General features: G+C 48.6%; 1 protein-coding gene across 1 annotated transcript; it reads left to right on the top strand.

The window, feature by feature from the left end:
- The first annotated feature begins 20,135 nt into the window (after positions 1 to 20,135).
- Positions 20,136 to 24,402, top strand: LOC123136620 (squamosa promoter-binding-like protein 4). Its single transcript, XM_044556046.1, has 4 exons — positions 20,136 to 20,609; positions 21,319 to 21,458; positions 21,758 to 21,979; positions 23,831 to 24,402. Exons 1-4 carry the CDS (start codon positions 20,293 to 20,295, stop codon positions 24,133 to 24,135), a joined length of 984 nt encoding a protein of 327 aa, XP_044411981.1. The 5' UTR covers positions 20,136 to 20,292; the 3' UTR covers positions 24,136 to 24,402.
- Positions 24,403 to 24,530: the final 128 nt, after the last annotated feature.

The following is a 24,530-nucleotide window of genomic DNA, read 5'->3' as shown; positions in this document are numbered from 1 at the left end:
GTAAGTTGCATGATCTCATGGTCATAAGAACATATACTTGACATGCATAAAACGATAGCAATAAACTTGGCATGATCATATGCTACGTTTATAGTTTGGGCCTCGTCCATCACATCATTCTCCTAATGATGTGATCCCATTATCAAATGAAAACTCATGTCTATGGTTAGGAAACCTTAACCATCTTTGATCAACGAGCTAGTCTAGTAGAGGCTCACTAGGGACACAGTGTTGTCTATGTATCTATACATGTATCTGAGTTTCCGATCAATACAATTCTAGCATGGGTATCATGAATAGGGAAATATGATAATAACCAATTTATTATTGCCTCTAGGGCATATTTCCAACAGGATCAACACGAGTACATGGACGCCCGGCCTCCTGCACGATGATGGAGACAAGAGGCGCACTGCGTACAATAATGACCGAATGACGCAAGAATCACACTTGGCAGCGAAGGGCGGGTGGTTGGGTCCCAGTGAGGCCTCCCTACTAGTTCCGCCAACTAGAATGCTCGATGTCTCGTCCTGAGCCACCACCGACTTACTTCAGTGAAGACGTGGCAGGTTGTTGGATTGCCCTATGTGGGTTCTTGGCGGCTCCCACGACTTTATTTCTGCAGGCTACGTCCAAACACTTGGACGCCTTGGGGCAGCTGGCTGGCCTTTTAGATGGGCTCTTTGCAGCCTTGGCGACCTTGTTGATACCCGCGAGCATGCTCTGATTTGCTCCTCGTATACACATCATGTTTGATTGCATGTTGATGACCATGTCAAGACTCTAAACGTGTACAACTATGAGGCGAGATGATCTAGCTTACAACAGTGTCTTCTTCATTGAAAGTGGAAGCGGCGGTACATGATGACTCAAGTTTGGTGGTGCTATTCGGCACAAGGTCTCGAACTCCGGAGTGAAAACTCAAGGTCTGACCTGCATAGGTTTTAGTTGTCAATGGTGGTGTTATACATCATACCCTTGTTGGAGGCATTGGTTGGAGCTTGCTGAGACTCTCGGGGTGAAAACCCAAGATCTAACCTTCATGGGTGGATATGGCGACAACGACACTTGTGTGTCGTTTCCTTCCTGAAGGCGTCGTTTTTGAAGCACTATTCTCAAAGTTCAGGTGATGTCATCGGTGGTAATTGATGTTGATGGTGGTGGTGTATGCGTAAGTTTGCTTCGATAGGACTTTTAAGGGTTGTGTTTTTTTGTCTTTGTGTGTGCGTGTGTTGGTGTTGGCTGTATGCATCCTAGTCATGCAGAGGCCGGGCATGTGCTCATAGTGGTTGTATTCTCTTGATGCAACATTATAAGTCAATAAAATCCGCTCTTTATTAGGAAAAAAATCAAAAATCAGAATCCCACATTGACCTTTGATAAATTTCAAGTGAAAAGAACATGTATTACAAGATAAGGCAATGACTCTTGTGAATAAAACTGGGCCAGATTCGAGTCCAATCTGAGTCACAGAAACCTCCATATGGCATCACACATGTCATTATCCATCCATCGCTCCTTCTCCATCAACCGAGAGGAGAAGAAAAAATAGAGACGAGTGAGGCAGGAAAACAACCCCTGACCTCCATTCTTTATGCAGAAGGAGATGTAGCTAGCGTTCACACTCTGTTGGAAATATGAGCAATTTACCGAGTGATTTTACTAACAGAAATACTAGATAAAGCATGACTAGTGTAGCAGTGATAGAACAAGCCATGCGATTTGACAAAGAGAAGGTAAACAACATCTTCATATATGAACCGTAACCAAACATATCTTGAGCAGACAGTATAGCAAGTTGCATATATGAAATAGAGTCTAACATATCTAGGGAAAATACTAGAACAAGGAACTGTAGCAGAACCTCCAATAGAAAGGGGAGAAACACGTACGTGACAGCAGCAGGAGCAGAGGCACTGGACTTGGGGTCGGTGTCCTCCATGTCGTCGAGGAGGTTGTCGACGTCGGGGAAGTAGTCGTCGGAGTCCGGGGCGTCCGTGACGTAGAAGTCAGTAGTCGCGCAGAGTGCTCCCCAAAAACCTTATCACCCTTCTCCCATATAGGACTCAAAAGGTGCGGTTTCGGAGGCGTACTGTCCCGACTCGCGGTGCACGCCGCAAGCCGGGATGAGGAAGACAGCAGCAGCGCAGAGATTGGAACCGGTGGCAAGAGGAAGGAGAAGTTCTGGTGCGTCTCTCTGAGAGGAGCGACGTCCCTTTTATAGGCGCAAGAGAAGGAGGGGAGAGGCTGCGCTGGGAGCTGAAGAGAACAAGGGAGATGAAACGAACAGGCAGCAGGCGAAGAGGTGCGTCGTTTGTATTTAATCTCCACTACAGCAAAACGTTTCAGCTTTCGTGTGACCTTTCGTATACCCGTAGTGCGTGGCAAAAATTTACATTGGCTCGGATCATTCCCGCAACCCGCGGCATGTCGTGACGAGGCGTGGCGTGGCGAGGCGGGCGACGGAGGAGGAGCGCGCGTGGATGTCCCTCTTGTTCTCATGCTCATACAAGTGGGGAAGGAGCCTCCCTTATAAAGAGGTCCAACTCCCTCTAAACTAGCAATGTGGGACTAAACTTTAGTTCCACCTCTTGCCTTGCACGAATGGGCTGTGTGGGCCTCTAGGATTTATTAGGAATTTCTGAAACTGCTATTGGGCTAGGCCCAAAATAGACAAAATTCCAGCAATCCCCCACCAGATCCCAGAGGCACACAAAATTTGCCTTTGGTTCCAAAACACTGTTTTATATACCGGTACTGCAGTGGAGACTGTTAAGTTGAACTTCCAACTAGAACTCTATGCTACACTAGTAAGCAACTTGAACAGTGGACTGGGCCTTGAACTGCAAGTTTTCTGCGAATCTAGCTTCACATAAAGCCTTGACCGATACGTGGCTACAATGGGTCTTCCCCGCGGGTGGAGCTTATGCGTCATACTCCGAGACCTTTCATGAGTTTACTAGAGAGAACCCTACTCACATAGATTGCCACGTTTAACAATCAGACTCATATAAGTGTGTTCTTCAAAAGATGTTCTGCAGGACAACATCTCTGCTTCAAAGAGCCACTTAGAACACATTAAGATATACATCAACCTGCCATGTAGATTAGGAGAGTATTGCATCTTCATGGAGTGGTATTTTTAATAGTAAGGGTACTCTCCTCTCAGTTGACCAACAACTTGTCTTCCACATCTAATTCACGGGATCTCCAATCACAAAGAATAGGTTACCACTGTGAACAACTCATATTGTGGGTCTCATACCCATCTCCCTCGATGCATTATCTATCACATTACGTGATAGACCCTTAGTGAAAGGATCTGCCAGATTTTTAGATGTTTGGATATAATCCAATGCAATAACTCCGGAGTTTCTCATTTTTCTGACAGACTTTAACCTTCTCTAAATATGTCTTGATGACTTCATATTATCCTTTGAGCTGTTCACTTTCGTGATCACAGTTTGATTGTCGCAGTTCATAAGGATACCCGGTACAGGTTTCTCAACAACCGGCAAGTCATTCAAGAGCCGGCGAAGCCAATCTGCTTCGACCGTAGCTGTATCTAGTGTTGTGAGTTTTGCTTCCATTGTTGACCTCGTTAAGATGGTCTGCTTGCAAGACTTCCAAGAAACAGCGCCACCTCCATGAGTGAATACATATCCGCTCGTGCCCTTTATCTCATCAGCATCTGAGATCCAGTTTGAGTCACTATACCCTTCAAGCACCTTTGGGTGCCCGATGTAGTGAATTCCATAATTCGCAGTGCCTTTCAAATAACGCAAAACTCTCTCTAGAGCTTTCCAATGCACATCTCCTGGTTTTGAGACAAACCGACTCAGTTTGCTAACAGCAAAAGAGATGTCAGGTCTTGTGGCACTGGCTAAGTACATAAGCGAGCCAATAATCTGAGAGTACTTCAATTGATCTCTAGCAATTCTTCGATTCTTTCAAAGCAGCACGCTAGCATCATATGGTGTTGGAGAGGGCTTGCAGTCACTATAGCCAAAGCGACTCAAGATCTTTTCCACATAGTGAGATTGAAGCAATGTAATCCCACCATCATCATCTCTCAACAACTTGATGTTCAGAATGACATCAGCCACTCCTAAATCCTTCATCTCAAAGCAGCGAGATAAGAAATCCTTGACCTCCTTAATAACATTCAGATTTGTTTCGAAAATCAGTATGTCATCAACATACAAGCAAAGCATAACTCCCTCACCCCCACCATGGCGATAGTACACACATTTGATTCACTATTGTTGCAAATATGATTAACAACTTTATTGCAAACGTCTGATAAGGATAAAAGAAACAGGCCTCCTGACTCATAGCCTTTACCAACAAAGGTTCCATACTTGGAGATTACAAATGTATTCGACTCAAACACAAGCTTGTAGCCATCTCTACACAGAAGAGATCCGCTAACAAGATTTTTATTGACGGAGGGGACATAATGCACGTTCTTCAGCCGCACGATCTTCCCCGAAGTAAACTTCAGATAGACCGTGCCAACACCACGAACAGAAGCACTTGAACCGTTTCCCATCAGCACGGTTGAAGTCCCTGCGGTCTGACAAGACGAAAACATGGAAATATCACCGCATACATGCACATTAGCACCCGTGTTAATCAACCAATCAGGAGAATGACATACTGAAAGAATAGTGGGAAATATACCATACCCAGCATCCTTCATGCCAGTGTCTCCAATGACAACATTAGCGGTCTTGCCGCCTTTCCGAGGATGATGCTTGTCATAGCGATTGGGGCAACTAGGAGCCCAATGATCAGGATCTCCACACACATGACAAGCACCTTTCTTCTTGTCACTCTTCTTCTTGAAGTTCATGTGTTGTACAGCCTTGTTCTTCCCATCAAACTTTGCTTTACCATCAAGCTTGCCCTTGTTCTTGAACTTGTGGGACTGGAAGCTTTTCTTCTGTACCAGATTGGCACTAGATCCTCCCTCAATACCTCGAGCACGTGTATCCTTTGCTCTCGCCTTTTCTTCCACATCAAGAGTACCAATGAGATCCGGAATGGAAAACTCATGTCTCTTATGCTTCAGTAAGGTAGCAAAGTTCCTCCATGAAGGAGGAAGCTTAGTGATGATACCCCCGGCAACAAACTTGTCCGGTAGCATGCAATTGAAGTGCTCAAATTCTCTAGCAAATGACTGTATCTCATGAGCCTGCTCAACCACGGAGCGCTCTTCAGTCATCCTATAATCATAGAATTGCTCCATGATGTACAGCTCAGTGTCGGCATCCGAGACCCCAAACTTGGCCTCAAGTGCGTCCCACATATCTTTTCCATTGTCAATTGACGCATAAGCATCAACTATATTCTCACCAAGAACACTCAAGAGAGCAGCCTTAAACAAGGTATCCATTTTCTGAAAAGCTTGTGCCTGTTGGGCATCTTGCTCTCCTTCAGGTTTGCCAAGGGTGTGCCTGTTGGAAATATGAGCAATTTACCGAGTGATTTTACTAACAGAAATACTAGATAAAGCATGACTAGTGTAGCAGTGATAGAACAAGCCATGCGATTTGACAAAGAGAAGGTAAACAACATCTTCATATATGAACCGTAACCAAACATATCTTGAGCAGACAGTATAGCAAGTTGCATATATGAAATAGAGTCTAACATATCTAGGGCAAATACTAGAACAAGGAACTGTAGCAGAACCTCCAATAGAAAGGGGAGAAACACGTACGTGACAGCAGCAGGAGCAGAGGCACTGGACTTGGGGTCGGTGTCCTCCATGTCATCGAGGAGGTTGTCGACGTCGGGGAAGTAGTCGTCGGAGTCCGGGGCGTCCGTGACGTAGAAGTCAGTAGTCGCGCAGAGCGCTCCCCAAAAATCTTATCACCCTTCTCCCGTACAGGACTCAAGGTGCGGTTTTGGAGGCCTACTGTCCCGACTCGCGGTGCAGGCTGCAAGCCGGGATGAGGAAGACAGCAGCAGCACAGAGATTGGAACCGGTGGCAAGAGGAAGGAGAAGTTCCGGTGCGTCTCTTTGAGAGGAGCGACCTTCCTTTTATAGGCGCAAGAGAAGGAGGCGAGAGGCTGCACTGGGAGCTGAAGAGAATGAGGGAGACGAAACGAACAGGCAGCAAACGAAGAGGTGCGTCGTTCGTATTCAATTTCCACTACAACAAAACATTTTAGCTTTCGCGTGACCTTTCGTATACCCGTAGTGCGTGACAAAAATTTACATCGGCTCATTCCCGCAACCCGCGGCGCGCGTCGTGGCGAGGTGAGGCGGGCGACGGAGGAGGAGCGTGTGTGGATGTCCCTCTTGTTCTCATGCTCATACAAGTGGGGAAAGAGCCTCCCTAATAAAGAGGTCCAACTTCCTCTAAACTAGCAATGTGAGACTAAACTTTAGTTACACCTCTTGCCTTGCACGAATGGGCTGCGTGGGCCTCTAGGATTTATTAGGAATTTCTGAAACTGCTATTGGGCTAGGCCCAAAATAGACAAAATTCCAGCACACTCACCAGCCTCTCTCAACTTTGTATAGATAATTGCACGTTGTGTGATTCACATAGAGTTTTCTTTGTTGGAAGATTATGTAGGCTAAAGTGGAATGTATTATGCAGTACTACATGCTCTTCTTTCACTTGGGCCCTCACAAATTGCATAGTTGTTGAGTTGTTTCTTGTGGCTGAAACCAAAAGGTGCACCCGGTGCAAAAAAGTAATTTCCCTTACAACACAAAATTCTAAAACATATTCGGTATGTAAACATCTGAATCATGTATATTTTTCTGGAGAAGGGAAAAAATTTGCACCCTTTGTAAGAAGCCAAAAATTGCACTTTTTTAGAGCAGTGGAATTTACATTTCCTCTGTGGGCATAAAATTGTTCTTCTACAAAAGCTTGCAAACTCAGAGTAGACACGAACATTTATATGTGTACTTTTGTTTGGAAGTTTTGTACTCCCTCTGATTTATATTAATTTTCGCTGATTTAGTATAAAATGGATTAGAGGGGGTATCTTTTTATGTACTCCAAATTGAGCATGGGTGTACAGGTCTCTCAACATGGGCCAGATGCACTCCAAATTCGTTGAACAAGTGAGTAACTCTATTAGAGCATCTTTAGCAGATTAACCACGGTGCCGCAAATTTCATTTACAGGATACTGTAAACCGAATTAGCGATACCGCGGACAGCACGAAAGATCAGATCCGGTAAACATATACCACATAATTTAAACTACTAATTCGCGCCACATACATTGCCGGAGTTCAACAGGGTTCATACGACAAACTTAAAACATACATACTAGCTCAATAAAAACCCTAAATATACTCATCATCAGCACCCTTCTTGACGTGGAGGTGGTACTCCATCAAGGAGTTGGAGAGGACGAGCGCCAGGTCGTACTCCTTCATCGCCTCCACCCACGCCGTGGCACCTTCTTCTCCGGCGCTGGCCCCCTCCTTCGCCTCGTACCACGTGCGCTCCGCCTCCTGGAGGCGCTTGAGCGCGGGACAGAAGATCTTGTCGAGGCGGTCGAAGTTGCGCCACACCCGCGAGCCACCACTGCGGGAGTGCGCGCCGCGCTCCCGCACCTACACTTTGTGCCACTCCTCCACCGGCGGGCGGTGGGAGGAGCTCCCGCCTCATCGTCATGGCGGCGCTTGTGCGGCGGCGAGCCGCCACGGCCCCCTCTACCAACCCTCCAGCGACCAACGCTCGACATTGGGGCGAGCTTTGGGTGCCTGTGCACGCGGCAAACTGCGGCCGAAGGAAGGAGGATTTCTCGCCGGAGCTAACGATTTGCGCCTGAGGGGGAAAGGGGAAATAGCGGATGGGAACTCTAAATCGCGTCTGCTTTGGTATATATAGCGAAAATGCGGGCGTTTTACGGACCCCGCATAAAGCGGGTCGGGCTGTTTTTTGGGTATCTGAATGGGCCGGTTTTTTCACGCGTCCTGTATATCCGTCGGATTAACGGGCCGGTGAGCTTTTAAGAGATCTGCTAGAGATGCTCTTAGTTATGTATGTTAATAAACTAGCCTCATAAAAAAATTATGCCCCCTGTTTAGCCAAGAAGGTACTTAAGCCTAACTGGCGAGCTCTTTGCAGTTTGCACTCCGGGAGCCTACACAATGGATTCGTAGTTAATATATCTAAGATAATTCTTGAATTGTTTATCCCAGCCAGTCAATCCAGTGATTATCGTTGGATGTTTTCATTCTAGTGTTTTTTCCTTGGATATTTTACCCCACATAGACAAAATGCAGTGATATTTTTCCTGGGATTACTGTCTTTTTCTTCTTCAAAAGAGGGCATGGCCTGTTGACAGAAGAAAATGGTATGACTTGTTCCTTTTTCGCAAGTTGCATAGTTGTTGAGTTGTTTCTTGTGGCTGAAACCAATAGGTGCACTCGGTGCAAAAAGTGATTTCCCTTATGACACAAAATTGTAAAACATATTCGGTATGTAAATATCTGAATCATGTATATTTTCTTGGAGAAGGGATAAATTTTGCACCCTTTGCAAAAAGCCAAAATTTGCACTTTTTTAGAGCAGTGGAATTTACTTTTCCTCTGTGGGCATAAAAATGTTCTTCCGTTTATATGTGTACTTTTGTTTGGAAGTTTGTACTCCCTCACTGTTCATCACTGGGGTGGGTCACTTCTTTCGTAGTCTTAAATACTTAGGAACATATGATCTCTACGTAATTTTTACAAAAAGTGGATTCATTCCATTTTTGCTGTTGTTCTTAACTAATAGGGGCAGGCCCCAAATTGAGCATGCGTGTACGGGTCTCTCAACATGGGTGAGATGCATTCCAAATTTGTTGTGCATAAGTGAGTAAATAGATAACTCTATTAGTCAAGTATGTTGATAAACTAGCCACATAAAAAGGTTTGTGCCCCCTGTTTAGCCAAGAAGGTACTTAAGCCTATCTGGTGAGCTCTTTGTAGTTTGCACCCTGGTAACCTAGTAGTCACACAATCGACTCATAGTTAATATATCTGAAATAATTATTGAGTTATTAGCCCAGCCAGTCAATCCAGTGATCATCGTTGGATGTTTTCATTTTAGTGTTTTTTCCTTGGATTTTTTAGCCCACATAGTCGATATATATTTTTCCTGGGAAGACTGTTCTTTTCTTCATCAAAGGAGGGCATGGCCTGTTGAGAGATGAAAATGGTATGACTTTGGCATGCAGTCATACTACTCCAGATGAAGAAAAATATATTTCATACTGTTACTTTGCAACTTCTCCAGATTATTTCACATGTTGACCCAAGTAAGAACAGTTTGTAAACACCTTTTCGCCGTGGTGAATTTCTGTACTTTGTACTACTCCCTCCGTTCCTAAATATTTGTCTTTTTAAAAGATTTCAAATGGACTATCACATACGGATGTACATAGACATATTTTAGAGTATAGATTCACTCATTTTGCTCCGTATGTACTTCCTCCGTTCCAAATTACTTGTCGCACGTATGGATGTATCTAGATGTATTTTAGTTTTAGATACATCCATTTCAGCGACGAGTAATTTGGAATGGAGGGAGTAGTTACTTGTTGAAATCTCTAGAAAGACAAATATTTAGGAACGGAGAAAGTACTAACTAGCCTTTTGCAACACCCAATATGGAAAATGCTACAGCTAAAGCCATCACTGTTCACCAAAGACTTTGACCAGGTGAGCAGAAGAGAACTAGTGAAGTGTTGAACTTTCAAAATTCCATGCGATGTAATAAAAGTATACAAGAGATCCCACGGTATGGTATGTCGGCAATAGACTACTACCAGTATGTATGCATCGACCAAACGTTAAGAAATATTCTATTCACACTACATTGGTTGGTGATGGTCGCGAATCATTTTTTGGGGGCCAAATGAGGATTAATCACTACTCTTCTGGATGATATTGCACCTTTTCCCCCTCTTTCTTAGCGCATTCCTGTCCACACACCCGTTGCACATAACAATTCTACGCACAAAATGTCATTTCATTCATGATAATGCTATTCAATTAAGAACTCACAACCCATGTTGGCCGGTATCTACCGGAAATATATATATTTTGAAGCGGCCAGCATTGCCTGCATTTCATTGATTTAAGCAGAAGGAGAGTGACAAGGGTGATCAAGTGATCAAGAAGGGGAAAATTACAACTGCCCCGCAAGTGGAAGGGGACTGCTGGGCCAAGGTCGTAGGGCAATATTTTCACGTCACTTTTCCGAAGGGTAGCTCAATGCACTTTGCCCCAGCCATTCTCCATTGCTCCATGTCGCGCTTGCAGGCTTCAATGACGTGCTTTGCGTTTGGCTGCTTCCCTCTGAAAGTGCAAGCGTTGCGTTCTAATCATATGTGCCAGGATATGAGTGCTACAACAGTTTTTACACCCTTCCTGTGGCCTGGGGCGGCTGCCGCTATAATCCTTTGTACTCGGTCCGCTGTTGTTGTTCCATTGCGCGAGAAGGCCTGATTCAGAGAGGCACAGCCGTTCCAGGTTGCCCCCGCTTGCCAGACTTGCAACGCAACCAGGCACTCCCAACATAGATGAACTGAGGTCTCGAGGCTGCGCATGCACATCGGGCAAAAGTATCCATTGTCCCAACCTCTCCTTTGCAGACGATCATTGCACCATAGTCTATCCAGGTGCAGCAACCAGAGGAATATCTTGATCTTGCCTGGCGCCCAGACTTTCGAGATGATGGATTTGATGGAGGTAACCTGTCTATTGCTGAATTGGGCATTGTACGCTGAGCTTGTTGTGTAGCAGCCTGAGGCGCTGAGCTTCCAGGTAATAGAGTCTTGGGTGCTAGGGTTTGCGTGAGGGCAGCCTGCCTGATCTCCCTCGCAGGCTGCACCACCTGCAGTGCAATGGCATTCGGGTCACCTCGCCTCAAGTCCAGGATCCACCTATCGTCGTGCAGCACGTCCTTGACCAAACGGCTCTTCCTGGTTGATCTTGCAAAAAGAGTGGGGAAGGCTTGGCAGAGTTGTCGTCCACCTAGCCATGAGCAGAACTAGAAGGACGCCGTCGCTCCGTCGCGATGGTCACCACTATGGATGCAGCAAACAGGGCCCTGTCCGAGGCATCACAGGGCGTGCCCGTTCCGACCCAGGGCCTTTCTGGGTTCTTCCAGGATTGCCATAGCCAGCGCAGATGTAGAGCCCTGGCGAAACTAGGAAGATCGTGAATGCCGAGACCACCATACTGCTCTGGCGTGGTCACCGTGCTCCAGCCCACCTTGCACTTTCCACCGGACACCTCCTCATCTCCCGCCCAGAGGAAACGCCGCCGTAATTTGTCTACATCTTTATAAAATTTCTTTGGCACTCGAAGGGCAGTGAGTGCAAAGGTGGGCATGGCCGAAAGTACGCAATGTACTAGTACCCGCCGACCAGTCAACGGCATTAGTTTGCCTTTCCAGCCGGCGAGGCGAGCTCGGATCCTGTCCAGAATGGCCTGAACATGTGCTAGTCTAATACGCCCCGTCGTGATTGGGAGGCCTAGATATCTAGTCGGGAACGCCATCGTTGCCACCAAAGTTTTGAAGAACATCAGCGATGTCTATGTCTTCGCACCTAATGGGGGCCGCGAGAGATTTTGCAAGGTTGACCCGGAGTCCCGCAGCGTCGCCAAAAACCCCAGCAGCTCAACAAGACTATCTACTTCTTGACGCGCAGGGTTGATGAAGATGACGGCGTCGTCGGCGTATAAGCTCGTGCGCATCCTTGCCGCCGTACCCGGGATGGGATTCAGCACGCCCGCCCTAGTGGCCGCATTCAGGAGGCGATGAAGTGGATCTATGCAAAGGATGAAGAGAAGCGGCGAGAGGGGATCCCCTTGTCGGAGCCCACAAAGATGGACGACAATGTCACCTGGGTCGCTATTGAGAATGCAGGACAAGGTGGAGGAAGATAGCAGCAGGGCGATCCAATCCCTCCATCGGGCCGAGAAACCCAGCCTCTGAAGCAGTTCTAACAGGTATTCCCATGATATGCTATCGAAGGCCCTAGCTACGTCTAGCTTAAGAAGGAGTGCTGGGGTTTTGTTTCTATGAAGAGATCAGACAGAATTCTGCACGTAAAGGTAGCTGTCGTGGATGCATCGCCCGCGCTGAAAGGCCGTTTGGGAAGGCGAGATAATCTTGTCCATGACAGCTGCCAGTCCCATGGATAGCACTTTAGTGATCAGCTTGGCAATGGAGTGTATCAGGCTTATCGGTCTGTAGTCATTCATTCTTGTGGCCCCGTCCTTCTTGGGAATGAGGGCGATCATTCCTGAGTTGATTTCAGCAAAATTGCCATCAACTAGGTTATAGAAGTGATCGAAAACTGCCATGACGTCATTCTTTATGGTGCCCCAGCAAGCTCTGAAGAAGGTTCCTAAGAAACCGTCGGGGTCTGGCGCTTTCTCTGATGGAGATGCCATGATAGCAGCCCAAATTTCAGGTTCCGAGAAAGGATTGTCCAGCCCCTCGTTTTGTATACTTGGCATATCCAACTCCTCCCAGTTGATGGAGCAACACCTTTCCTCATTTTTCCCCAGCAGATTTGCAAAGTGAACGTGGGCAATTGCTTTCTTCTCCTCGTGTGCAGTGGCTGTCCTCGTTTCTGTTTGCAAGGAGTGTATAAAGTTCTTCCTCCTTCTGGAATTGATCTTTGCTTGGAAAAAGGCCGTTCTTGCATCTCCCGCCTTGAGCCAGGTTATCCTTGATGCCTGTCTTTTCCTTGATCTTTCCACTGCACTAGTCCAAGGGTACGAAGTTTCAGTTGCTTCCTTAGCCAGAATTCCTGTTGTGTCAGGCCTCTTTTTTCTTGAGCTATATCAAGTCTCAAGATTACTTCACACGCCAGGTGGAACTGAACCATTGCATCGCTAAAAAGAGTCTTTGCCCAAATTTTGAGATCATGCGCTGTCCTCTGCATCTTCTTCTTGATCCTGATGATTGGGTAGGTGTGGTTAACTGGGCGCTGCTAAGCTCTTTCAACTGTTTCCTAAAAGTGAGGGAAACGTGGCCAAAAAGACTCAAAGCGGAATGTTGCTCTCTTGCGTGGTGCCGCAGTGTTTGCAAGTAGCAGTGGGCAGTGATTTGAACATGTTGTTGCCGTGGCCATCAGCATGAACGAAGGGAAGAGGGCGTCCCATTCGGAGTTGCAGAACACTTTGTCAATGCTGATCATCGTTGGGTTTTGGCTCTCATTTGTCCATGTGAACCTTCTATTTTTGCATTTGATCTCTCTTAAGCCTGCTTTGCCAATCGCTGTTCTGAACATGCCCATGGTCCTTCTGTTCAGGTTGAGATTGTTTTTGTCACGGGCTTCATATATGATGTTGAAATCTCCATTTAACAGTCAGGGTTCTCCTTGTGGTGGTGCAGCATGAGCCATTTCAGCAAGGAAGTCATCTTTTCTCGTGTCGTCCACTGGCCCATAGACAGTTGTGAGCCAGAAATCAAGTATGTCCAGGATCAGGGACACTTTTCCGGTGATTGAGAAATTTCCGACTGCGTGTGTCACAAAACTGACCGTACTCTTGTCCCAAAGAACAACAATGCCTCCTCTAGTTCCAATCGCTGGTAGGACGGTACACCCTTCCAATTTGGTTCCTCCCAGCTCTCTAACAACACTAGGTGTCCAAGATTCTAGCTTAGTCTCCTGCAGACAGAGAATGCTTGCCCGCTGCGCTTCTGCTATCTGTCGCACAGCAGTTTGCCTGGCTGGCATGTTCAGACCCCTGATGTTCCAACTTAAAATTGCACAGTTTGTACTACCCATCAGGAACATATAACATCTCTAGGAATAGCAGCACCATCGACGAGTTCCGACAGCTAAACTCATTAAGAGGAATGGAGATACAACTGATACACAACCATTCTAGCTTGGGGGCGTCGTCGACCACCAATATGCCCCAAATTTCGACGACGAAAGCTAAACCACCTACCACTACTGATACAGAGATGGACTAAACCCAGCTTGAGCCGGCCTATTGCCGGCCGTTGTCGAAGACTACTACAGAGGAAGAGGAGTGACACTCCAGCCTTCTCGGTTTTAGCTTCACGCCCAGCCATGCCCACAGCCACGCGCAACGCCTCCTTGTTGAGCCTAGTGAGCTTGGCGATGAAATTGATGTCATCATCGGAGAGCGGTTCGTCGAACCTGCGGATGAGGGCTTCGGCCGCCTTGGCAATCATCTTCTCCTTTGGACCCAGCAGACCTAGTCCCTTCACCAGGCGTAGCATGGCACGCTCGGCAACAGGTGTGGTGTTGTTCTGAGCAGCCTGACGAGCACTCTGGCGCGGGGGCAGCATGGAAGTTGCTCTGGACTTGGCCGGGGCCGAGTATCTCCTGGACGGTGGCAGCGGTAGCAGGGTTGGTGCGGGGCTGGTGAAGAGATCTCGAGCAGCAGAGCCAGGGTCTTGAATCTCCATGTGGCACACTTGCTCGGTTATTTCTCTGAGCTACATCTGAACTGTTGTTGCAGCTGTGGCTGTTTTGCAGTTGAAGCTTGCAGGGTTGTGGGATGGCCCGGACAACGTTGGCCCGAAATGATCTGGACCATCCCTCTAGGCTTCTTCATGCTGCTCTTCTTCTCTGTCAGCGAACTCCAGCGGCGCGGCCAACACCGCTTCAATCTCTGCCTCGAGGTGGGTAGAGTCAGCCTTGGCCGGTTCCATGGCGATGATCGGCTTCTTTGCTTGGGCGAAGAACTACTCTAGGTCGTCGTTGAGGGATTCGGAGCTGAGGTGAGCGGGTGGAGCCGGGGCGGCCGTGGGCACGTCCTGTCTTGCACTCTTCTTGGGCCCGTGGCTGCTGGTCTTGCGCCCGTAGCCATTGGTCTTGCGGCCCTGTCCCTTGGAACTGCTATTGCGGTGACGCGTCGACGGCGAGCGGCTGCGGACACGGTGCTCCCTGGACGAGACCTCAGCCTGAGCTTGGTGGCCGCGCCCGTGGCCCAGAAGCGTGTCCTTCCAGGACCTTCTGCCGGCCCCGTCGTTGTCGGGGTCACGCCTAGAGCCGCTGAGGGGCAGGCCCCAGCATCCGGTGTCCACCACCGGGGCATGGGCCTGGCGCCTGTGCGGCTCCTCGTGCTGGCCATCCTCGACGTGCATGGTCCAGGTGCCGGGGAAGGTGCGCGGCAGCGCGTCGTCGTTGTTGGTGCCGAAGGATGGCAGCCCGCTCTGCACGGAGTGGGAGGAGCGAGGGGAGCGTGACGACCAGTCTTCGATGAGGTCTACGCAGATGAGGAGGTCGAACCGCGTCGCGCCCGAAGGAGGCGCCACCCTGCGGTCTGGCGGCGAGAAACCAACCAACTCCTCCACCCAACCGGCGCCCCGCGGAAGCTTCCAGTAGGTGTGCCTGGTGGGGATGAAGGACATGTCCCATACCCAGACCCAGCAGGCAAAGGTCTTGGTGTGGGCGCGCTCCAGCGTGCGGCTGTCGAGCCGGTCGATGCACACCTTGTCGCCAAACACCTCCTGCGCCCCCTCGATGGACCAGTACTACATGGGCATGTGCTCGATGACGCAACGGACATGCAGGTTGAAGGTGGCGAAGCCTGCATGATCGTCCTCGCGCCATGGCTGGATGGCGAGGTTGATGCCGTCGACGCGCAGAGTGCCGTGACGCACTGTGTTGGCATGGTGCGCCGGCTGGGTGAAGACGACGAGGAAGTCTTCAGGCTGGTGAGCTGTGACCCGCAGCTGATGGGGCGGGACACAGAGCTGGGCCTCGAAGGCCCTCCCGACGGCCATCGAGGATGTGGTCGCCACCCCGTCCAAAGCGCGCTGCATGACCGCATGCTGCGTGAGGAAGAAGACGGCCCGCTCCACTTCCACCGAGGATACCCCCACCTTGTGGCTGGTGCGGGGGCGGCGTGCAGGGTCAGCCAGGCTCAGCTCAGCCATCGCAGAAACGGGCGGATGTGCGAGGGGCGGCTGGCGCGGTGACGGAGGCGAGGGAGGTGGTGGTGGCAGAGGGGGAAAGTGAAGGCGGGAGTGCACCGGGGGACGAGGAGCAAGCGGACCTAGCCTAGCAGAAGCAGGGCCACCCGGGCCATTGCGAGGATTTTGTGGACACTCACGGCCAAAATGCCCCGGGCGCTCGCAGATGATGCAATGGGGCGGATCTCTACAGTCTTTCCGGCGGTGGAGTTTGCACTTTGGCTCATAGGTGTATATGCACGCATTGTCTAAATACATATTTTAAATAGTTAAAAAAATCAAGAAAAAACCCCGCATGTAAATCTGGACATTATATGTGTGCACACCAAGTTTCGATGAAAAACGACATTTTTTATGGTTTGTGTAAAAAGACAATTTTCGATGTTTGATTATAGCTATTCACGAGGCATTTTTTTCTTTTTATATGTGCCACAAAAAATATCCCTTTTCGCTGAAATTTTCTGTGCGGACATAGGATGACTGGATGTATACGCGGGATTTTTTTCTCATTTTTTTACCATTTTGAGATGTGTTTTTTATACATATTTCATAATAGGTGTATGTACACCTAGGAGCCAAAACGCCACTCTCGATATCTACGTACATAATAATCGATAGCAGTTAACTTCGACCAGACAAAAGTGGCACTAATACAATGATAGAGACGCGCTCCCCAGCTCGCTCCCGCGGGCGGCCAGGGAGCGAACCCTAGCCGCTGCTGCTCAGTCTCGGCTGTCCACCCCTCCCCTTGCCGCCGTCGGCGGATGTCACCGGGCAAAGCCCGCGCGGCTCGGCGGCGGCGGGGTCTTCCCCACCTCCAGCTTGGGCGGGGGCGGCGCGGGCCATCTGCTTCGGCAGGAGCTCGGCGCAGAGCTCGCGCGGATCTGGCGGGGGTGGCCGCGGTCGGGGGTGACGCGGTGTGGACGCGCAAGGCCCGGCGTGCGGCGGGGTTCTTCTCCTCGTCTGGCGGCAGCCGCTCGAGGTGGGGGAGGCTCGATCCCCTTTCTGCTGCATCTCGGCGGCTCCAGGTGGGACGGTGGCCTCGGCTGCAGCGACGGTAGGCCTTTGGGGCACGTCCCCGTGGCTCTTCTCCGCTTTGTCGGCCTGTAGCAGCGTCTCTCGCGGGTGGCAGTCGCGGTTTGCTTCGTCGGTGGGCTTTGGTTCTTCGGCTGGACGCCCATCTCCGGCGAGTCAGGGCGGGCGCGGCCCTCCCCTTCCTGCTATAAGGGGCTTGTCTTCGCAATGGGTGGCAGCGTGCCGGCCTTTGAAGGTCTCTGTGGTGTTGCAGCGGCGGTGGGATGCCAGATCTGGCCATTTTCTGCTGGATCGGGCTCGGCTGCGTCTTTCTGCCCGTCGGCGAGGTATGTGGTGGCTTCTACTTAGTCATGGCGCAATGGCTTCATGGAGGCGTGCGGGTGAGTGGTGCAGTGCTTCGCGTGCGGGTGTGGTGTTGGAAGGTGCTTCGGGCGAAAGCTTATCGGATCTTGCCGCCTAGCGGCGTCGGCGTCCGCGGACGTCGTGTCACCTCCTTGGAGGCGCCGCCATGGAGTCCACCCCCTACACACCCTCGGTTCCAGCTCTTCGGGTGGAAGCCTAAGGCCGAGTCAGGTCAGATGACGGCATCGACATCGTCGCTTCCTTCTTTGGGGCGTCGTCTTGAAGAGCTTTGGATCCCATCTGCGCGCTCCATGGGCTGGACGCTTGCGGCATTGCGGCCGGCAAGTGTGCGTCCAACAATGGTGTTGTGGCGCGACTTCTTTTGTGGCAATGATGGCGGCTTCGGGTGGAGTTGGGCTGCTGCTGAGCTTTGGTAGTCGGTCTCATCCGGCATGTTCGAGGGGTTGCCGAGCCTCACTTGTCTTCCTAAAGTCGGAGCTGCAGAGGAAGTGCTTCCGCAGTGATGATGACACGAGACAGGTGGTCGGTTTCGGCGCTGGCTCGATGCAAGTCCAGCGCTTCCCCTTGTAATGCTCGTCGCCAGAGTCGGAGCTGCTTGGTCTTCGGCGCGTGCGGTGGACTGTTTGGCGTTGTCCGGCGCAGGCCTCGACGCTAGTTTATGGAGGGGGCTTGTTCGGTGGTCGTTGATGGCGGACTCAAAGTCGCCCTGGCGATGGTGTGATGACGATGACACCGGATTGCTACCTCGACGATGCTTCCCTCCTCGATGGCGTGTGTGCGTTCTTGTGTGGGTTGCCAGGTCGCCCTATGTGTCCTGCGTGGGCATGTTGTAACGGTTTTCATCCAGTTTTTCATTAATAACCGGGCAATTATCTTCTTCTTTATTAATGAGATGAGGCAAAACTTTTGCCTCCGTTTGAAAAAAATAAAATATTCGATAGCAGTTAGAGCAACTCCAACGCGCCGACCCAAACGGACGGTGCTTTTGTCCGTTTGGGTCGGCCGTCCGCTCCGCGTCCGCCCTCTTTAAGATTTAGGTCGGCAGTACACCCAACGCGTCGTCTCATATTTGCCGGCGTGGCCGGCTGACGCCCTTTCTAAAAACATGCACGCATTTTTACATTATTTCACAAGCAAACATATAGTTTCATGACCAAATACATAGCATAGTTTCACAAACAAATAAATTAGGCATAGCTTTACAAGCCGAATAAAAATAAAATAGTCTCACATAGTTTTGAAAGCCGAATAAAAAAGATACATTCATTGGTTGCCAGCATGAGCCCACGTATGCTCAACCAAATCATTTTGCAATTGCATGTGAATTTTCCAATCACGCATGTCATGATGAAATTGGGTGAACCGTTGAAACTTTGCCGCTCCTCCATGCTCAGACACAATGTTTCTGGCCCTGAAACTAAAACCCTTGATCATAGATACGTTTCGGGCGCTCATCTTCTACGATCATATTGCGCATGATCACACAAGCAGTCATCACCTCCCACAACTTCTTCGTGCTCCAAGTCCTAGTAGGATACCGAACGATGCCCCATTGAGATTGCAAAACACCAAAGGCACGCTCGACGTCCTTCCTAGCACTCTCTTACTCTTGGGAAAATCTTTTCCTCTTCTCTCCGACAGGGTTGGGGATTGTCTTCACAATAATGGTCCACTGAGGATAGATACCATCACTTAGGTAGTATCCTTTGTCGTAGTTGTGGCCGTTGATGGTAACATTCACTGGTGGGATGTTGCCTTCGGCAAGCCTAGCAAATACCGGCGAGTTTTGAAGCACATTGATATCATTATGTGATCCGGCCATGCCAAAAAAAGAGTGCCAGATCCAGAGATCTTGTGAGGCCGCGGCCTCAAGTATGACAGTGCAAGCCCTGACATGGCCCTTATACTGCCCTTGCCAAGCAGAAGGGTAGTTCTTCCACTACCAGTGCATGCAGACCATGCTGCCAAGCATCCCTGGGAAGCCTCTGCTGGCATTCATCGCCAACAAGCGGGGCTGTATCTTCAATAGTTGGCTCTCTCAAGTACTCAGGGCCAAACACAACAATCATAGCCTTGTAGAACTTGTACATGGAGTCTAGACATGTAGACTCGCTCATACAGACGTACTCATCAACGAGATCATCGGGCACTCCGTATGCAAGCATTCGGACGGCTGCAATGCATTTCTGATAAGATGATAAGCCAATCTTTCCAACGGCATCCTCTTTGCACTCAAAATAGTCATCTTATCCGACTACCCCCTCTCTAATAAGGTTGAAAAGATGCCTACTTATACGGAAACGCCTCTGAAACTTCTGATGGTTGAACAGCGGGTTGGCTGAGTCAAAATAGTCCTTCCAAAGAAGAAAATGGCCGCTCTCTCGGTTGTGATTCAACGCCGGAAGGTGCCCTGGGATGGATTCACGGAACAACGACCACTGACTATTAAGGTGGTGATGGACCAACACGGCAGCCAAGATCTCCTCCTCATCATCGGGCGAGAAATCGTTGGAGTCGCAAAAGAAATTGTGAAAAAAGAACTCGTCGACGGAGTCCATTTTGTACCTTCGAACAACTTGTGGGCATCGACGAAGAAGCCGACCAGAAGAGGCGCCCGCCTCCCTTATACCTGGTGGCTGGCCTGCCGGTGTCCGACGAGTGTGCCTTAAACATTGAATAAAGCAGCAACGTTCCCCTCAAAAAAAAATGCACAATCTGTTTCCAGCTATCCACAACCCACTTATGGCAAGCCAAGCATAGAAAAATGGTGGGAAAGAACAAGAAAGGGAAAAATGAGAGAGAGAGGGGACCGAACACTAAAAAAGACTTGGCCTTTTCTATTCCAAGTCTCTCTTCCCCCATCTCTGCTTCTCTTCTTCTCCTGCACAGTCCACACTGTTCATCTCCTCTTCGATCCCCAAATCCCAAGCTGACCAACCAAGACCCCGCCCCGCATGGAGTGGACGGCCCCGAAGTCCACCCCGCTCTCCCCGCCCCACCTCCTCTGGGACTGGGGCGACGCCGCCGCGCCGGGCTCCTCCGGCGAGGCGGCGGGGAGGCGCGGGAAGGAGAAGCGGGCCAGGGGGGAGGGGGCCGGCGGAGGAGGAGGAGGAGGAGGAGGGGGCGTGAGGTGCCAGGTGGAGGGCTGCGGGGTCGAGCTCCGCGACGCGAAGGAGTACCACCGGAAGCACCGGGTCTGCGAGGCCCACACCAAGTCCCCCCGCGTCGTCGTCGCCGGCCAGGAGCGCCGCTTCTGCCAGCAGTGCAGCCGGTGGGTGTTTCTTGACCCTCCCAGATTGTTCGCCCGAGTTTTGTTCTTGCACCCTGTTTGCTCGCCCGAGCCGTGCTTTTCTTTGACTTCTGCGATTGCTCTCTGCAGAGCTGCAAGCTCGACCTTTCTGCGATTGCTTTTTTCTTTTCTTTTCTTTTTCTGCGATTGCTCTTACTCTACTCCCTGCTCGTTATTCGTTCTTGGAACTCCGGGAAGCAGGAGATTCAACGGGCCCCGTCTTTCCGACTGCGAACTCTGCACTTCCTTAGAGCACGTTGCGTCGCGCCGCGCTATAATTCCGTTCGTCGTCAGTTGATTAATCCGGGAACCTTGTGTGCCCGGAAACTGTGGTTATCCTGTGCGAGTACGGCTTGTTTCCCGATTTGGGAGGCGAAGATGCCTTTTCCCCACAATTATAGTACTGTCGACCTGTGGAGAATCGTGCTGCATGGCATGGCTGAACGGCTGTGCAATACCACCTGTTTCCAGTTTTGGACTTTTGGCAGGGCACTTGTCCCTGTGCTGTGTATGTGCACTTTTGGGCTGAAATTCTGTTGTGATGTGGCTACTGTGATTCAGTTACTGTGTCGAGATTTCTCTTCTGTGTATGCATACTCTTAGATCTTAGTTGGTACATACTCTCCATAAGTAGTCTATATATGTAGTACTGTCTGTGGTTTTGCTGATTACCTGGCTTTTGGTGATCAAGGTTCCATGGGCTGTCGGAGTTCGACCAGAAGAAGAGGAGCTGCCGGAGGCGACTGTCCGATCACAATGCTCGGCGCCGGAAGCCACAGCCGGACGCATTCTCCTTTGCACCGGCAAGGCTCCCGTCGTCATTGATGTTTGGTAATATGTCCATACTTTAAGTGGGTAATTATGCAGGATTTATATTCTCCCTTGCTCTCCACACCACATTGTACTGAAACTACTGCTCTTAAGCTTATAATTGGCTAGTTGTGAGTTGAACTTCTTCAGTAAATTGTGTTTGAGCTAGGTATGAGTTTCGGCTTTCGCTAATGCCATGATTGGTCAGAAATTATCTTCAATAGTTGATATATGAGATGATAGCTAGTCGGTTGAATTTTTTTTACTTTCTTATGGTACCTTTGTACCGATAATAAATGCTTTTGCCATTGATGTTACAGATGATAGACGGCAAATAAGTTTTGTCTGGAATAAAGATCCACTTAGTCATGGAAGGCCTTTCCCATGTTCTCCATGGGACAGCCCATCTGACTTCAAGCTCCCGCAAGTGAAGGAAATAAGAGAAGTATCAATCAATGGGCAAGTTCATTTTGATAAATCTCATCTACCCAATGCTGTTCCAGCACTGAGTCATGACATACCTGAGCTGCTACCAATGAAAGGTATGATTTGTCAGTCATTTTGTATCCATCGCAGTTCACATTGATGAAAAAAAAAGCTGCATGCTATCTTCTTTCCTAGGTGGTCTGGCACATTTATTACGGGCAAAAAATGTTACATCTTTGTAATGTAGGCCTCTTTGATTCGTGGGATTCCAAAAACATCAGAGCAGGGAAAAGTTGGATTGTAATACCATGCCATCTTGAATCCCACAGGATTGAAAGATGTTTGGTTGTACATAGAAAATAATACCTTTTCAATTGTTATTTTCAAAAACATAGAAAATAATAATATAGGAATCATCCCAACTGGTTTGAGTCAATTGATTATTTTAGTCAATTGATTATTTTAGAATGGAGTACAGAAGACCTGTAGGAAAAATTCCTACTGGTTACAATCCTACAAATTGAACAACCAGCATGGGAAAAAATCTTGAGGATGACAAACGTATAAAAATTCCTATGAAAATCCTTGAATCGGAGAGAGCAAAGTCTGGTTCTCTGTTCGGAAAAGTCGGCACTGTAAAAATGTGGTTCCACTTCCACTCCACCCACTCAGACTGAGGGGGATGCTTTTTTGGCCTTCACTCAATCTCTAACATATGTGAATCTTACACTACAAAGCTTAATTTGAACTAGCTAGGCGCTGTTTAGGTTTCCGCCTGGTTTTCCTTGATAAGCCGAGCAGCCCGCGTTTTCACTTCTTTTTTGGAATCGCCTTTATGCGGTGCATTCCTCCTGGCATGTTCTTGTAAGGCCCCTTTCTAATCGATAGATTTGGCAGCTCTCCTGCCAACATTCATTTTTTTTTTACTTTGAACTCCTGCTGTTCACAAGCATTTATAGTTCCCAACAAGTGGAAATGTTTCCCCATGAAAAAAATTGTCATCATTGATGTATATACTCCCTCTGTTCACAAATGTAAAACGTTTTGGCAGTTTAAACTGCAAAAATGTCTTACATCTGTGAACAGAGGGAGTAGTTGTTAGTCTTTGCTCTTTGGTTCCAAAGCCCTGATGGCTCTACATTTAGGAATCAGGAAAAAAAAATCGTTGTAGATTAAATGAACTGGACTGTTAGAGAAAAAGGAGGTTTTATGCTAGATTGTGTGGCAAAATTTATGTTTTGTGTAGTTTTTCAGCCTGAGGTGATTTGACTCAAGTTGTTTTTCAGTATTGAGATATATGACTAGTTTTCCTGCACCTACATAGAAACGCTAGTATGCAACACTTGGATATATGTAGTTATTATCAAATGTTCTACTTACAACATGATTAATCAGTTAATCACTACTATGAATTTCCGTTGGAACAGCTTGCACCTACATTGCACTGGATTAATTGGGCTTCAGGTATAGCTGAAATAGCAATTATAATGATACCAAGTTTTGATAAAAACCAACATCACACATTTAGAACTACAATCAATAGTGATCTTGTGGTTAGAATGGTGTCATGGCAATGCTTTTGGTAATATGCATAAGTAAGCTTATTAGGAACTCCCAATTCACTTTGGTATGTCCATTCATTAAAGTCCTTAATAGTGAATAATAGACTGTTGAGTTTCATGCCTCAAAACAGTTAAAACCAAAAGGTTAAGCGGACGAGGAGAGGTGGGCAATATACTCATAATTCAACATGAAGGACTAGTTATATATAACCAGATATACTGCAGTTTGCTTGTCAGCAATACTGCTCAATTGTTTTTGATCGGAATATATCTCGAATGCATATGAGCCACATGATGTTCATTCACCTTTGCAGATATCTCTGCTCCCAACACTTTGGATGTTCTTGAGTGTCCATACTTTGGTGAGGGAATCCTTTTGATTGACCGATTGATGAACTCCTGTAGGTCCGGACGCATCTGTAACCGCTTCGAAATTAGGTGGAGCACCGGATCTTCAGCGTGCTCTCTCTCTTCTGTCAGCTAGTTCTTGTGGATTACCTGATCCTGTACAGCAAGCATCTTGTCTCGTCCAATTCACTGGTGCTAGCCAAAACAGCCGGGGCCCTTCACCACATGGAGGTAGCCCTCCGTCGGTGTCCTGTGCCGAAGGACAGCCCATGGCGCCATCGCCTCAGTTTGTCCGTTTCACCATGGACGGCGCCAGCAGTGGCTATGAATCCACTTTCTTCGGCGTAAACCGGATGAATTGATGCGCGAGACACACAAGCTTCTGTACGATTTTGGATCTACAGCCAGGAAGAGCTTATGCAAGAACTGCTCCTGTCAAGAAAATCTCACTGTTCATGTTACCTACATACTCATTGGTCACCTTGTTATTTTTCCATTGTACAACCCTGCTGCCATTTGTTGGCTCTTTTGAAACCATTGTTGATGAATCTGGACATGATTTGTTTCATGAAGTGATGACTTGTATATTTCTTCTCCCTGACAAGCCATTGCACTAGTAATCTCCATTACTGATTCGCGGCGATCTTTTTTACCATTTGCTACACCAGAAGAGGGGTATCATAGACGATATGATTTCATATTTGTTATGCAGATAACACTAATTTGTTTCATTGCGCAGGCAGAAGGGAACAGTCTA

Source organism: Triticum aestivum, chromosome 6B, assembly GCF_018294505.1.
Source record: "Triticum aestivum cultivar Chinese Spring chromosome 6B, IWGSC CS RefSeq v2.1, whole genome shotgun sequence".
In the NCBI taxonomy this organism is placed as follows: Eukaryota; Viridiplantae; Streptophyta; class Magnoliopsida; order Poales; family Poaceae; genus Triticum; species Triticum aestivum.
Note: the sequence above shows the minus strand (reverse complement) of the source record. Positions and strands in the feature narration are given on the sequence as shown.

Bases quoted from the DNA above. Each gene is read 5' to 3' on its own strand.
- LOC123136620 (XM_044556046.1), top strand. From the start codon at position 20,293: ATGGAGTGGACGGCCCCGAAGTCCACCCCGCTCTCCCCGCCCCACCTC. The intron at 21,459-21,757 runs GTAATATGTCCA...TTGATGTTACAG, and splicing joins CCCGTCGTCATTGATGTTTG to ATGATAGACGGCAAATAAGT. The intron at 21,980-23,830 runs GTATGATTTGTC...GAACTCCTGTAG, and splicing joins TGAGCTGCTACCAATGAAAG to GTCCGGACGCATCTGTAACC.